At 37.7% G+C, this 12,276-nt stretch overlaps 1 protein-coding gene across 1 annotated transcript in view; it reads left to right on the top strand.

Annotated features, from left to right (window-relative positions):
- POLN (DNA polymerase nu) overlaps window positions 1–5,974 on the top strand; it is an 85,925-nt gene extending 79,951 nt beyond the window's left edge. Inside the window, exons 23-24 of the mRNA XM_021535632.2 lie at window positions 2,954–3,015; window positions 5,906–5,974. Of these exons, the coding sequence (XP_021391307.2) occupies window positions 2,954–3,015; window positions 5,906–5,974 (131 nt within the window). The remainder of the gene's footprint in view (window positions 1–2,953; window positions 3,016–5,905) is intronic.
- The last annotated feature ends 6,302 nt before the right edge of the window (window positions 5,975–12,276 follow it).

Here is a 12,276-nt window from a genome sequence, read left to right as displayed (position 1 = left end):
AATAATCATTATCCCCAAAGTGTTCAGTCTGAATCTTAGAAAAGAAACAAAAAATTAAGAATGGTAGAGATAGATTTATTTCGATACTGGGGTTCTGTTTTTTTTTTTAGTGACTACTCTCTAAAATGTATATGAGATAAAGAAGACATAGTTCTGTATGTCTGATTATTTATTGTGAGCCTTGAGAAAGAGGGAAAATTTCAAGATTTGACGTAATAGTGGGAGAATCAGATATTATGTACATGGGACTAAAGGGAACCTCTCCTGTGATTACATACCCCCAGCGCCATAGTGTCTCTTTTATAGATTACCATCTTCATATGAAAAATTACTCCCATGAAGGACTATTCCAGAAATCTCTCCAAAATCTAGAATTTTAAATTTCCAGCCTAAATCTATTCAGCCACTATAACTATTTATTTTTGTGCAAAGACTGTAATGTATTTAAATTCTTCCTTCTTCACTGTTTACAGTCTTAGCAGACCACTGAACAGGAATGGCAATCCAGCTGCTTTTTCTTGATATTTGCAAAGGACTGGTTTCAAAAGGCTGACATGCAGGCACAACAACTTCAGATTGCTTGAAATGAATGGCTTTACTAAACTCTGGGTAAAGAAGAAGTCAGTGTGATGTGAGAAAGAGAACAGGGAGCTGAACTGACAGAAAAAAAGGAAATAAGAAAATGAAGCAAATCCATGGAGAGGTTTTTAATGGTTGTCAAAGTGAATGAGGAGCCATTGGGATTGTTCACTGATGTGGCCACTTTAATCTGTGCATTTTTAAATTAAGAGTATTTAAGAATGCAGCAGAATTGTGATTGTGCCAGATGCCTTAGAGCGAAACGTGTGTGAACCAACAGAGAAGGCTGTTGCAGTCATTGCTGCCATCATGAATCCCTTTTTGGGGTAATGGGACACAACTAAATGGGGCAGGACTAGTCAAATTCAGAGAACTTGGAAAACAGGTCTAACTCAGCACATAGAAAGGCAGCAGCCTTTGTCATATCACATATTTCAGCCCAGGAAGTGATGCTGCTGACTCATACTCCATCTTCTACTGTGTGTTGGAACTCATTTTGTCAAGAAGACCTTTTCCTCTCATTGCCCAAATGCTCTATTGCTGTTTATTTATCCAACAACAAAATAAATGTTAAGCTGCACAGAGTTGAGTCTGCCCATCGTAAGTGTCTAGTGGAAAATACAGAGCTGAGTGATTCTGTGTGAGAAGTGCAGAATTCAGGTGTTATCCTCTCAAAAATTTTGTGCAGTCATAGCTTGGGAAAAATGTTTACCCAGGACTGACTGGCAACACACTGAGCCTTCAGAAGGCATCCCACCTGGCTGGGGTGCCCCAGCATCTGCTGTATTGCTGACCTCCTGGAGCTGACAGCTTGTTGAAATTCAGAGTGGGCTTCTCAAGACAGAGGCAGTCCAACACTCCTCTATTAATAGCCATGTTGACTTGGACTGGATTACAAATGAGTAATTATTTAGGCCAGCACTTTTCCATTCACAATCTGTGGATTGCAGTGTTTGTTTCTGCGCTCAAAAAAATGTTTCTCTGTCCCACAATGGACCATGAACTACCTCAAATTTAACATGAAACATGTCTACAGGTGTAGCTGTACATAGATGTGTCAACAAATGTCTTGGTTTCCTCAGCTCTGGCACTTGATCTGCTGATACTTTCAGTTACTGCATAGAACTTCATAGACTTCATGGAGGAGCTTATGACAGCTCATTAGCACACAAATTTGAGAGAGCCAGCAGGTTCTGAGAACTGTTCAGGCTGAAGCTGGTTATCCTCATTATTATCAGGCCAGCCTCAGTGTCAGTGACACAACATGAAACATTACAGACTGTTTTTCATTGCTGGCATCATTAGAAAAGGTTTTGGCAGCAGCCAGAGCAACAACATCCACAGCTTCTAAGAGTTCTTGTCACTCCTTTGCCTCTAACCTCAGCTGCCAAAGAGCTGTGATGTGCAGCAAGGGATAACTTCAAAGGAAGCTGCTCAGTAATCATGTGGGTTTGCTCTGGTAGTTTCCAGCTCGTATCACAGACCCTGCTCCTTCTCAGCTCTGTGAGGAACATGACCACATAGATTATTTACTCACCCATCCTGTCAGAGCAGTGCAGGTTCTGGGGCCACCTGGTATTCCTGCTTCACTCTCACTAGCCAAAAATATCTTCCATGTTAAAAGCTGTTGATCCATTGAATCTCTCTTGGATTTTTATTAGAACAGTGTGTGTTGAAGCAGCAATCTTTGTCAAGCAAAACGCTAATTAGCAGGACCAGTAATGGCAAATCTGGTCCCAAATGATTGTTTTGGAATAATTCTAGATGCATTTGCACAGTAATAGTGAGCATAGTGTTACGACATGATGAGTTCTTAAGTTACATGAATTATACTGAAGTTTAATTGTTTAGAGTCCTGATATTTCTACTATCCCACAGGGATGATTTTTAAAAAATTTGGCTCTGATCTTTTTATTTTGAAGAGTAAAATATTTTTAAAAGTTCAGATTCTTGTGGGATTTTTTTCTAGCTTCTTTTTTTTAAGTGAGTTTTATGGTTGCACAAGGAAATTAAAAGATATTAAATGTCATCAAACAGATAGTTATGAGTACTGAAGCTGAAAACTGAGCTCTCACACATGCTCTATATACCTTTATATGAAATGTAGTAGTGCTATATTCTCTATATATGGGATATATAAATTAAATAATTCTGTACCTTTTACCCTAAAATTCAATTTTAAAAAAGAAATTAAACTGTTCACAAGAGATAAAATATCACTTTAAAATAATCTGAAAAAGTTGTAAATGGTATTTTTTTTTAATGCAGAAATGCAGGTATTATGTAACAGAATATAAAAAAACTATTCTTATATATACATATAACAGTCCTAACATGGAAAATAAAGCTATAGGTTTTCAAATTTACCTTACAGCACTGGTAAAAAGAATAATGGAGTCCCTGCAGCAAACTACAGCCTTGGAAGTGCCACTGAGGGTAGGGAAAATTTTGAATTTCCATTTCTTTCTCAGGCATGCTTAGCTTTGTACATCATTGTCGTTATCATATTAGGAATCTAGAAACAACTATTTTGTTTTTTACGTCAATTGTTTCATTTTCATATTTACAGTAATTGCTTTTTCAAATTACTACAAAGGAAAATAACTGAAAGAAAGTATACTCCCTTTTGGAAAGTGAGATTGTTGGAGAAATGCATGTGGTAATTTAAAAATCTATTTGATTTTTTGCCGTGGAACTTCTGTTGGGTGTGGCAGAGTGAGAAATATGTCCCTTTGATATGCCCCTGGCTTTCTAGATGTGCCAGGCATTTGTTACTGCTGAAAAAATATTGCAAAAGATCTTTCTTCAGTAATTCTCACCTAGAAAATGGGTGTATTTAACATTTCTGTGTGGATGCCTAACACACAAAGCAAACAAAATAGCTGGTCTTTGCTAAAGGTAGAGGACATCATCTTCCAGACCAACATCTGTACAAAGTGAGTATCTATCAATGTATTGGACCTAATTGTAATTATATTATAAAATAATTTTTCTCTCTACAAAACTGGTCCCTGTCACTGTAGCCTACTGCTCAACTTTTGTTGCTTGGTAAAAGACTAAAGCTCCTGGCAATCCCTAAATTTCAGTGAGAAGCAGCCCAAGGGTTTCCAGTTCCCTGACAAATGGAGTACTTGGTGTTGCCAGGTCATTTACTCAGCAGTAATACTCAACAAGGTTCAGGGACAGAAACAGCTTTATTCTAATTATTTCAGAAATTATTGCAACATACAGACTTGCACTAATGGAAACAGTTGAAAAAGAAAACTACTTGATAATTTGTCTTGTATTTCTTCCTGCAGATTTTCTTTTTCTATTGCAGAATTCCAGCCACTTTGTGGGGCTTCCTCTGGAAGTCTTGCAGTTACAAGACCCTTTATGTGCCCTTAGGGAGCCCATCCTTCCCACAAAAATTGAGAAAGGATAATGAAGACTATGCAAGATCTAAATTACTCTTTCTGCTTCCCATACTGATTTCCCCCCTCACTGTTCACTTAACCTTTGTACGATTTTATATTCCTGTTGCTAAATATGGTCCAGTGAGGCTTTTTGGCCAAACTGGGATTATAAATTTCTTGCACTGATACTCCCAGGCTTTGCAAACTGCATTTCTGTGGGTTGCTTACACTGTACACCTGTGTTTGCCTTTCTTCTTTTGTTACAAATTCCTTGGGGGAAAAAAAAAAAAAAACAAAAAAAAACAAAAAAAAACCCAGAGTGTTTTTCAAGGTATATTACATTCAAATATTTTAAATTACTGTATTAGACACCATGCTGCTGTAAGGTTCTTAAAATAATAAAATACGATATTTTTGGTGGCATATAAAGTGAATAGCAACACTAGAGTCCTTTCTGGATAGGAGAAATTTAAGGAGACTTTTTGGTGCCTTTTTCAGAGGTAACAATGTTCATACTTTGTCTGAGGAAGTCATGGTCATGAAATAAATATGAGCACTGTAATAGGTTTCTAAGAAAGACAAATGTTTACATGGTTGCTGAGAGTGTTCCTAGTTGCAGGGGTAGAATATCATTTTAGTGTTACATTTTTCAGACTAACCGTTAAGTGCCAGAAGGTCTCAGTGTCCTGTGGACAGATGGGACATACCTGGTTATTCACCTCTGTCTAAGGTGTTTCACTGTCACACACTGACTAATTCTTCTCAATGCATTAAACAGATGGATTCAAGATGTCATTCCCATGAGAACAGCAATTCTCCATTAAACACTTACTATGCCTTCATAGGTGAAAGAAACACATTCTTAGACAATAAGTAGTTACCTGGGGCTTTCACATATTAAGACTTTTTAGTAGGCAGTAAAAGTATGTGGAGATACACATTTCATTACCCTTGTTTGGTCTCCTTTTCCTAAGCAAATTGTTGTGGGAGTCCTGACATACTTCTGCTCATGCAGCATGTTAGACTACATCCATCACGAAGATATTTCACCTTCCTCTGAAGCCTCAAAAAGAGATCAATGAGAGAGGCCAGATAGAAAACATAAAGTTTGATCTCAGAGAAGAAATTGAGAGTGATCTTTAAAAAAAGTCTGTTTTTTTGTTCATGTTGTTTACCCTTCTATACAGTAGGAAAATGTCTTTTAGGATTAGAGATGTTGAAGATGAAAAGATTTTTGTGAAATGCTCCTGCTCCCCTTCAGCAGACTTACTTCAGCTAAATATGTATTATGTGCTCCCTTAATATGAATATTATTTCTTAATATGGAGACAAAATGTCACTAAAGTAGAGCACACATAGAGTCTTAATGGGGAGAGATCTCTTTTTTGTCTTTGAGGTAAGGGATGATTTATCTTTGAAGTAGTTTTTTTTTCCAAAATATAGTCCATGCTAATGAGGCAGCTGTCATGTCAACATATCTACTGTGTACAACAGCACCAGGAATGCAAAACAAACTGAAATTAAACCAAAGCAACAATAAAAATACCCCAGAACTTGAAAAGTGTGTGTGGGGGGGGGGGGTAAAAAACCCTAGTATCTTTATGCATTGCAGACAAAGTTGCTGATGATAAACATCAAAATCATAATTTGTAGCTCTTTTAAAAGCATGAGATGAATTTTGCTTTAGTGTATTCCTTGCAATTCAGTAATATGTATTTGCAATTTGAAAACTAAAGGTTTGTTTAAATTGTTAAGGTATTTTTATCAGAACTGTAGCAATAATTGAGTATTAATACAAATGAAGAACATTTCACATTGGATAGGCATGTAATCTGGAGCAGTATCACATCCAAAGGGAAAAGCAAAAATAGTAATCTTGCTATATATGATGTGTTTATTTGTTTAAATTTTTATTTTTTTTCCCCTGACAGGTTCCCTTGAAAGTGAGTCTCACCACTGGGAAATCATGGGGGTGTATGACAGAATTGCAGGAGATGTAAAGCAGTCATTGGGGATGTTATTCAGTACCCAAACACCTCATTGGCCTGTGCTGATTCCTCGCTGAATCACTAGGCAACAGCGCTGCTGGATCTTTCATAAGCACCTAATACTCTGCATGTGAATTTTTTTACTTCATTTTGTCTGTAGCCCTAGGCAACAGCAGTGAGATAAAACTGGTTTTTACCAGTTCATTGTGTTTCCTTTAGCCAAGGTATCCAGTGGGGAGCTGCTTTTGTTCACAGCTAAATTACTACATGTGAGAAATGAAACAAGACAGTATTAACCCTTTGAGAGCATCACAAATATATTTGAGTTACATGGATGTTTAGACTTTAATATTAAATATTTTGTGAAGTGCTTGTGTAAAAATACTTATAAGCTGGCAGTATTTGAACTATGTCAGATGCTTAACTATTGTGTTCAGCTTATTTTGTATTTTGTGAGTAGAATGTAGCTGCTTGGTGTTCATCACATATTAAATGTCCCGTTCTTCAGACTTAGAAAAAGAGTTAATGAACTTAATTTTTGTCTAGAATTTTGGATCGAAACAGGTAAACAGAACTAGAAGCTTAAATGTATTTATAAAAAGGAGATTGTTGTCCATTCAATTAATTTCAAACCGAGTTTGCACTATAGCCTTAGCATACTTTAGATAAAAAATTACAGTTTTACCTAATCTATCATTTTTATTACTGATATAATGATAAATATTGTTTAGATAAATTTTAGGATTCAACCCTATCCTTTTTAGGATTCAGGCTTTTACTTCAGTGTTTGAATTTTTTTATTAATAATTTGTTTTTCTGTAGAGCTTATTCTTCAAATGAGATTTGTTTCATAACATTACTGTTTTACAAATTCTGTCTCTCTGCTTATGGAATATGAAATTGTCCTTGAAGCCTACTAATTATTCAGAAGTTGAAGTCAAGCACAAAACTTTTAAGAGTTGTTCAGTATGTTTCAGCATTAGATATCAAATTATCACAGTAATACAATTTAAATTCTAGAACTGTATGATTGCAAAGACTTTGCAGCATTTTTAATTTGTATAATTAAATAATTTTACTTTGCACTTAAAGCCATTAAAATATTAAACATTGTTTTCTTATGTTGCTTATTAATCATACATAACCTGTCAGCTGATGTGAGTCAGTAGTTTCTAAAAATTGATTCTTATACAACTGGCATTGATCATGTAAGCAAAGTCAGAAGCTGCTGCACATTAACTGGGGTCAGTTTGGGCAGGGGGATCCAGCCTGCATGGCTGTGACACCATGCCAGGTCCTGTGAGCAGGGGCCCTGGTCCCGCCTCTCCAGCAGAGAGGAGGTTGCACAAGTTTTCTTCGGGTTTTTGCTATTTTCAAGCCCTCTGTGTTTGCAGTGGCATTGAATAAGTGTGAAATGTTCTTCTGTCTCATCTCTTTCACTCCTCTTGAAGATCTACTGGTTTTGGGAGGCCCCTACTAACTAAGCCCTGTTTCTATAACACTGCATTGCTAACATGCCTACCATATGGAGGAAATAATAATTTCTTGGTACATTCCCAGCTGATTTTCACACTGTGCATTTTTGTTAGGATGCATATTTTACAATTAGATGGATGGTGTATTTTTTCAAGCCCCAAACAGCACTAGGAATACCCTTCAGCCTAACAAAACCCAAAAACAAGCTTAAGAACAAAAAGAACCTGAATCCACTTTTGTGAATTGACATCTGTTCAAATCTGGAGCTACAGAAATGCAGAGGTCACCATACAAATTTTCAAACACAACGCTTCACAAATGACTGTCAGTCACAGTTCCCCAGACATGTGCACTTTGTGCAGGTTGTCATACAAGCAGGAGAAGTTAATGTTTTATTCTCCTTGTATCACAGTTTCGCCAGGGTTTTAAATTCCCAGAGAATCAGCTAACAGAAGGAAGAAGGTGAAGCAATAATTCACCACTTTGTCACACGTGTCCAAGGGCTCATTCTGTGTACACTGGTGTGGGGGCAAAAGGCAAACTGGCATAATTTTGGAGCATTGTTGCTGACCAAATCTTGAGACTTGGTGAAGTTTGTGGCCCCCCAACTTGCAGGATACATACCATGAACTTGGGATATCATTCCGGTGCTCCAAATTCTCCAATAAAGAAACTGAGAAGCTTTCTCCACTTGAGAAAGAGAAGTGTTTATAATTCATTTCTCAATGAGGTTCCTCTGGACAAGGCATCAGTTTTACCTCACTTGTGTGCTGATCTATGTATAATCATAAAATCTGTGCAGTACAGTTTTTCCAAACTTTAGTTGAGGTCTGAATCTAAAGAGCCATTATAGGAAGCAAGGCCAGTCCTGACCACAGATTTCCTCCCAAATAAATATAGGTGAAAATATTCAGTGTTTGATGACTGCCTCGAATTCCTTTGGGTGGCACAATAATTTCACACTACAGAACTCAAGACCCTTATTTTAATAAATAACCTCCTTGTCAGGTTATTTTGGTTCTGCATGAAAGGGACTTTAAAACATGGTTAGGCTTGAGCAGGAACAATCATAAGGGCACTTTTACATCCTTAAAGCTCTTGATTTGGTCTCTAAAATGATTCTGTTTTCCTCACAACCTACAAAGAGGTACTGGGAGAACATGAAGCAAAAACTTCTGTTTGAATTGCAGAACCCTACAAAAGTACTGATCAACAAGCATGGGAAATCACAGAATAAATGGGCTATGGGGAAATAGCTGGTTGTACTTCATTCCAGATATCCTTTGTGAGCAGGAATTTCATTAATTGATTCTCTGAACACAATAATAACACCCTTTTGAACTGATTTGTGTCTAGGTTTAATTTCAGGCGTGTCTTTGATGGCCTGAATCTTCCTTTAGTTCACCTGTAAATCTCTTTGTTTGCCCTGTGAAGTAGTGGGGAAAGAACACCATTTGAAAATACTTTAGCTCAGTGTCTGGGGGAAATGGAACAGCTCAGCTGGAATGGCATGACCAATACTTCCCTGCTTGCAAATCTTGTCATGTACACATCCAACTGTGGGACAGCAGGACTCTGATCTTCAGTTCTGGTCCAACTTGATAATAACCATAGCTCAAACACTGACCTCAGATTTGATGTGAGCAAGACATCTTAAACATGGGCAGGGAAAAAAAGTGTGACTTCTTGAAAAGTAAGAGTAGATTAAGAGATTGAATCTACTAGATCACCCAGGGCATAGTTGTGTTCATGCTAATCATTAAGAAAAAGCCCTTAAAAAGAAACTGATTTTATTTTGTGGGAGTCAACAAAACCTATTCCTCTCATTTCTTGTTTAATCTGATTTAAAAAGGAGGCCAAAGAACAGGTTCAGGGTTGTATTATAGTTTCTTGATATATTTCCTCAGTTTCTTGCTTCACCATTAGAAGATCAGACTGGAGTAGCCTCTTTTTGACCTCATAGCTCACCCTTCTTTGAGCAGGAGGTTGGACTGGAGACCTCCTGAGGTCCCATCCTACCTGAATTTTGGTCCTGTGTCATTCCTCAGTTAGACAACAGCAATCACCTGGGCAGAAGACAAACCAGAAATTTGGTGCACCACATTAAGGATATACTGCCATTGCAGAAGCCCCAGAAATGTTTTGGGATTTGCCTTCCCACCTGTGTTGCCTCATTCTGTGCCAGCATTTACTATATTCCCTGGCTCACAGGCTCACTTTTGGCTGGCATACTTCCCTTTGGTATTAGCACATTGTCAGAAACATTCCGGGAGTGGAAAGGAATAGTTTTTTCTGCCATTCTGCAATGGTTTTAGTAGAGTGCATATCTAGGTTTAAAATAAGTTTCAATTGTGCCCTGTCTTTGCCTTGCTGAGAAATATCCCCAGCCTAATAATAAGTTCATCCCTTCTGGAGACAGCAGCCAGACTGTTGTCACTGGTCACCTGGTTCTCTTGAGACATATTTGAAGTGCACTTCTACCACCTCTTTCTGGAAGTCCCTTTTTTGTTAGCAAACATGTTGTTATTATCTGCTCTAATTCCAGGCAATTTTTTATGCCGTCTGCTTATGTTTTGAATTATGGAGGTCCAGCTTCCAGCCACAGTTTGCAGGATTGGTTTTTTTTGTGCATGTCACCTTCTCCATTCAAGGTTAATTAGTTGGATAAATTTTAGCTTCTTTCTTCCTCAACTTTTGCTTCTTACACTGACAATTTTCCACTGCTAACCCTTCATCCCACTCCTCATAGATACTGTTATTATTTCTAGTAAAAATCTCACTATTAGTTGTCCACAAGTTTAAAAGAAATTGCTTATATTTTTTCCTCTTATCTTTGTGCTCTCAGTTCATTCCTCTGCCATTTGACATGACATTTAAGCATTTATGGGATTTTGGAGACTGTTCTCTGGCTAACTACATTTTTACTGTAGTTGTTCATTCCATGATCAATTTTTCCAGGCTATCAGAAATTGACTGTAGAAGTCCTCTGTGGTTCCCCCTCTCCCTGCATTTTTTGGCAGCTTCATCTGCTGTGCACATTGAATTTCTCACATCTAATTATTCAAAAGTGTCATGCATCAGATTACAATCCCATTTTCCAATTTGTGTGTTAAGCAGAGCACTAGTTACAGGCTCCTGAGAATCAACCTCCATCCTCCCCACAAGTGGCTGCTGCCTGCTACACTGCCTTTCTCTACAGAATTGGCTGAGCCAGAATTAAATATCTCCCTGGGTTACTTGGCCTCTTTGCATTGATCCATTAGTCCACATCCAGCTGAGTCCAGAAATTAGTTAATTGCTGATTTATCCTAAATGTTTTATTGGTGTCTGGTTGAGTGAAGAAGACAAGTGTCCTCAGGACTTCTGCCAGATATTTTTTCCATCTCTTTTTAACTCAAAGCTATGCCCCAGAGCCTGTTCAGGCTGATGATTGACTCCAAACTGCATGTGAAAGATACCTTTAAGAACTTCATTTCTTCACAATTTATAAATTCTGCAGCAGTTTGAAAGCTGAGCCACCCTGCTCGCCTGCCAGCAATCCCCATCTCTGTTTATCTTCCCATCCATTCACTTGAACCATGATGTTAAATTAAATAAGCTTCCCAGGGAGGTTTGCCTTTAAATATAATGAGCTTTTGTAACATATGAGCTGGGAGAAGTCAACATCTTCCCTTGGGGCCTCTGTGGGTCTCAGATGAGGTTAAAAAAGTGTTGTAAATGTTGGGCTGTAGTCAAACTAGCTGGCTGCTTCTGATTCTATGGCTTGTGATATATTTGATTTTTCTTCTGGAGCTGATTTATTTTTAGTCCTTTAAGTTCTTTTCATATTTGACCTAAAATTTAACCTTCTCCTGGCATTATCCATATTCTTTAACACCTTCCTTCTTCCATTCCCTGGAAATCAGGTTAATAAAAACCTTTTTAGTTCATCCTACACCTCCAGTCTGGGTAGACATTTATCATTGCACAACAAACCAAATGTTTTTCTGCAAAGAGTCATATATTTCTTACCTGGGAAGCTCTTGAGTCCTGTTTATATTGTTTTTGTACAATTGAAATCTTACTTCAAATCCTTCTGGCCAACACGTTTATAATTCAGAAGGATTTTAACACAATGGAATAGTAGTATAAGATGAATATAAAGAAGTGAGGATAAATGCAAAGCTTCACACAAAAGCAAAACCTGTTAGCTACCCAAATGTAAGCAACATATTTCCTAAAATGTAGGGAACAGCTAGCTAGGTATCAATTTGAGGAAAGGACCTGGGGATCTGAAGGTGTTTGTAGAATGATCAAAAGTGGTATAATCAATCCCTCCACTCACTTCAGCCCCAGCAAGGTCTCAGCTGAACGCCCTGCCCAATTTTCAGAAACGTGTTTCAGAAAACAGATGGAGCAACAGGAATCCAAAGGAGACCAATAGGAGTGATCAGAACTATAGACAATATCACCTGTGAGGAAAGGCTGCAAGAATTTAAGTCAATTAACCTTGAGAAGACTGAGGAGAAATCTAAAAGGATTCATCCAGTATGAGACAGGCTGTCGTAAAGGTGGCAGTGAACTGCTCCACAGGTCCCCTGGAGAGAGAAGGAGGAGAGGCTTAAATTTCAGCAAGGTATAACTAGGGAAGATGTTAAGCAAGTCTTTAAAAAAAAAAAAAAAAAAAATTATCTATAATTGAACATGTGGATGGACTTTAATAGAGCTTTCAGGTATTTATTACTATGCATTTCTAGAACAGGATTGACAAATACACATCACAACATACTTATGCTTCTTTGATCCTTTTTCAGTCCAGGGGCAGAGGCTGAGAGCACATTGGGATCCTTTCCAACCCT

Source organism: Lonchura striata, chromosome 4, assembly GCF_046129695.1.
Source record: "Lonchura striata isolate bLonStr1 chromosome 4, bLonStr1.mat, whole genome shotgun sequence".
Taxonomy (NCBI): domain Eukaryota; kingdom Metazoa; phylum Chordata; class Aves; order Passeriformes; family Estrildidae; genus Lonchura; species Lonchura striata.
Note: the sequence above shows the minus strand (reverse complement) of the source record. Positions and strands in the feature narration are given on the sequence as shown.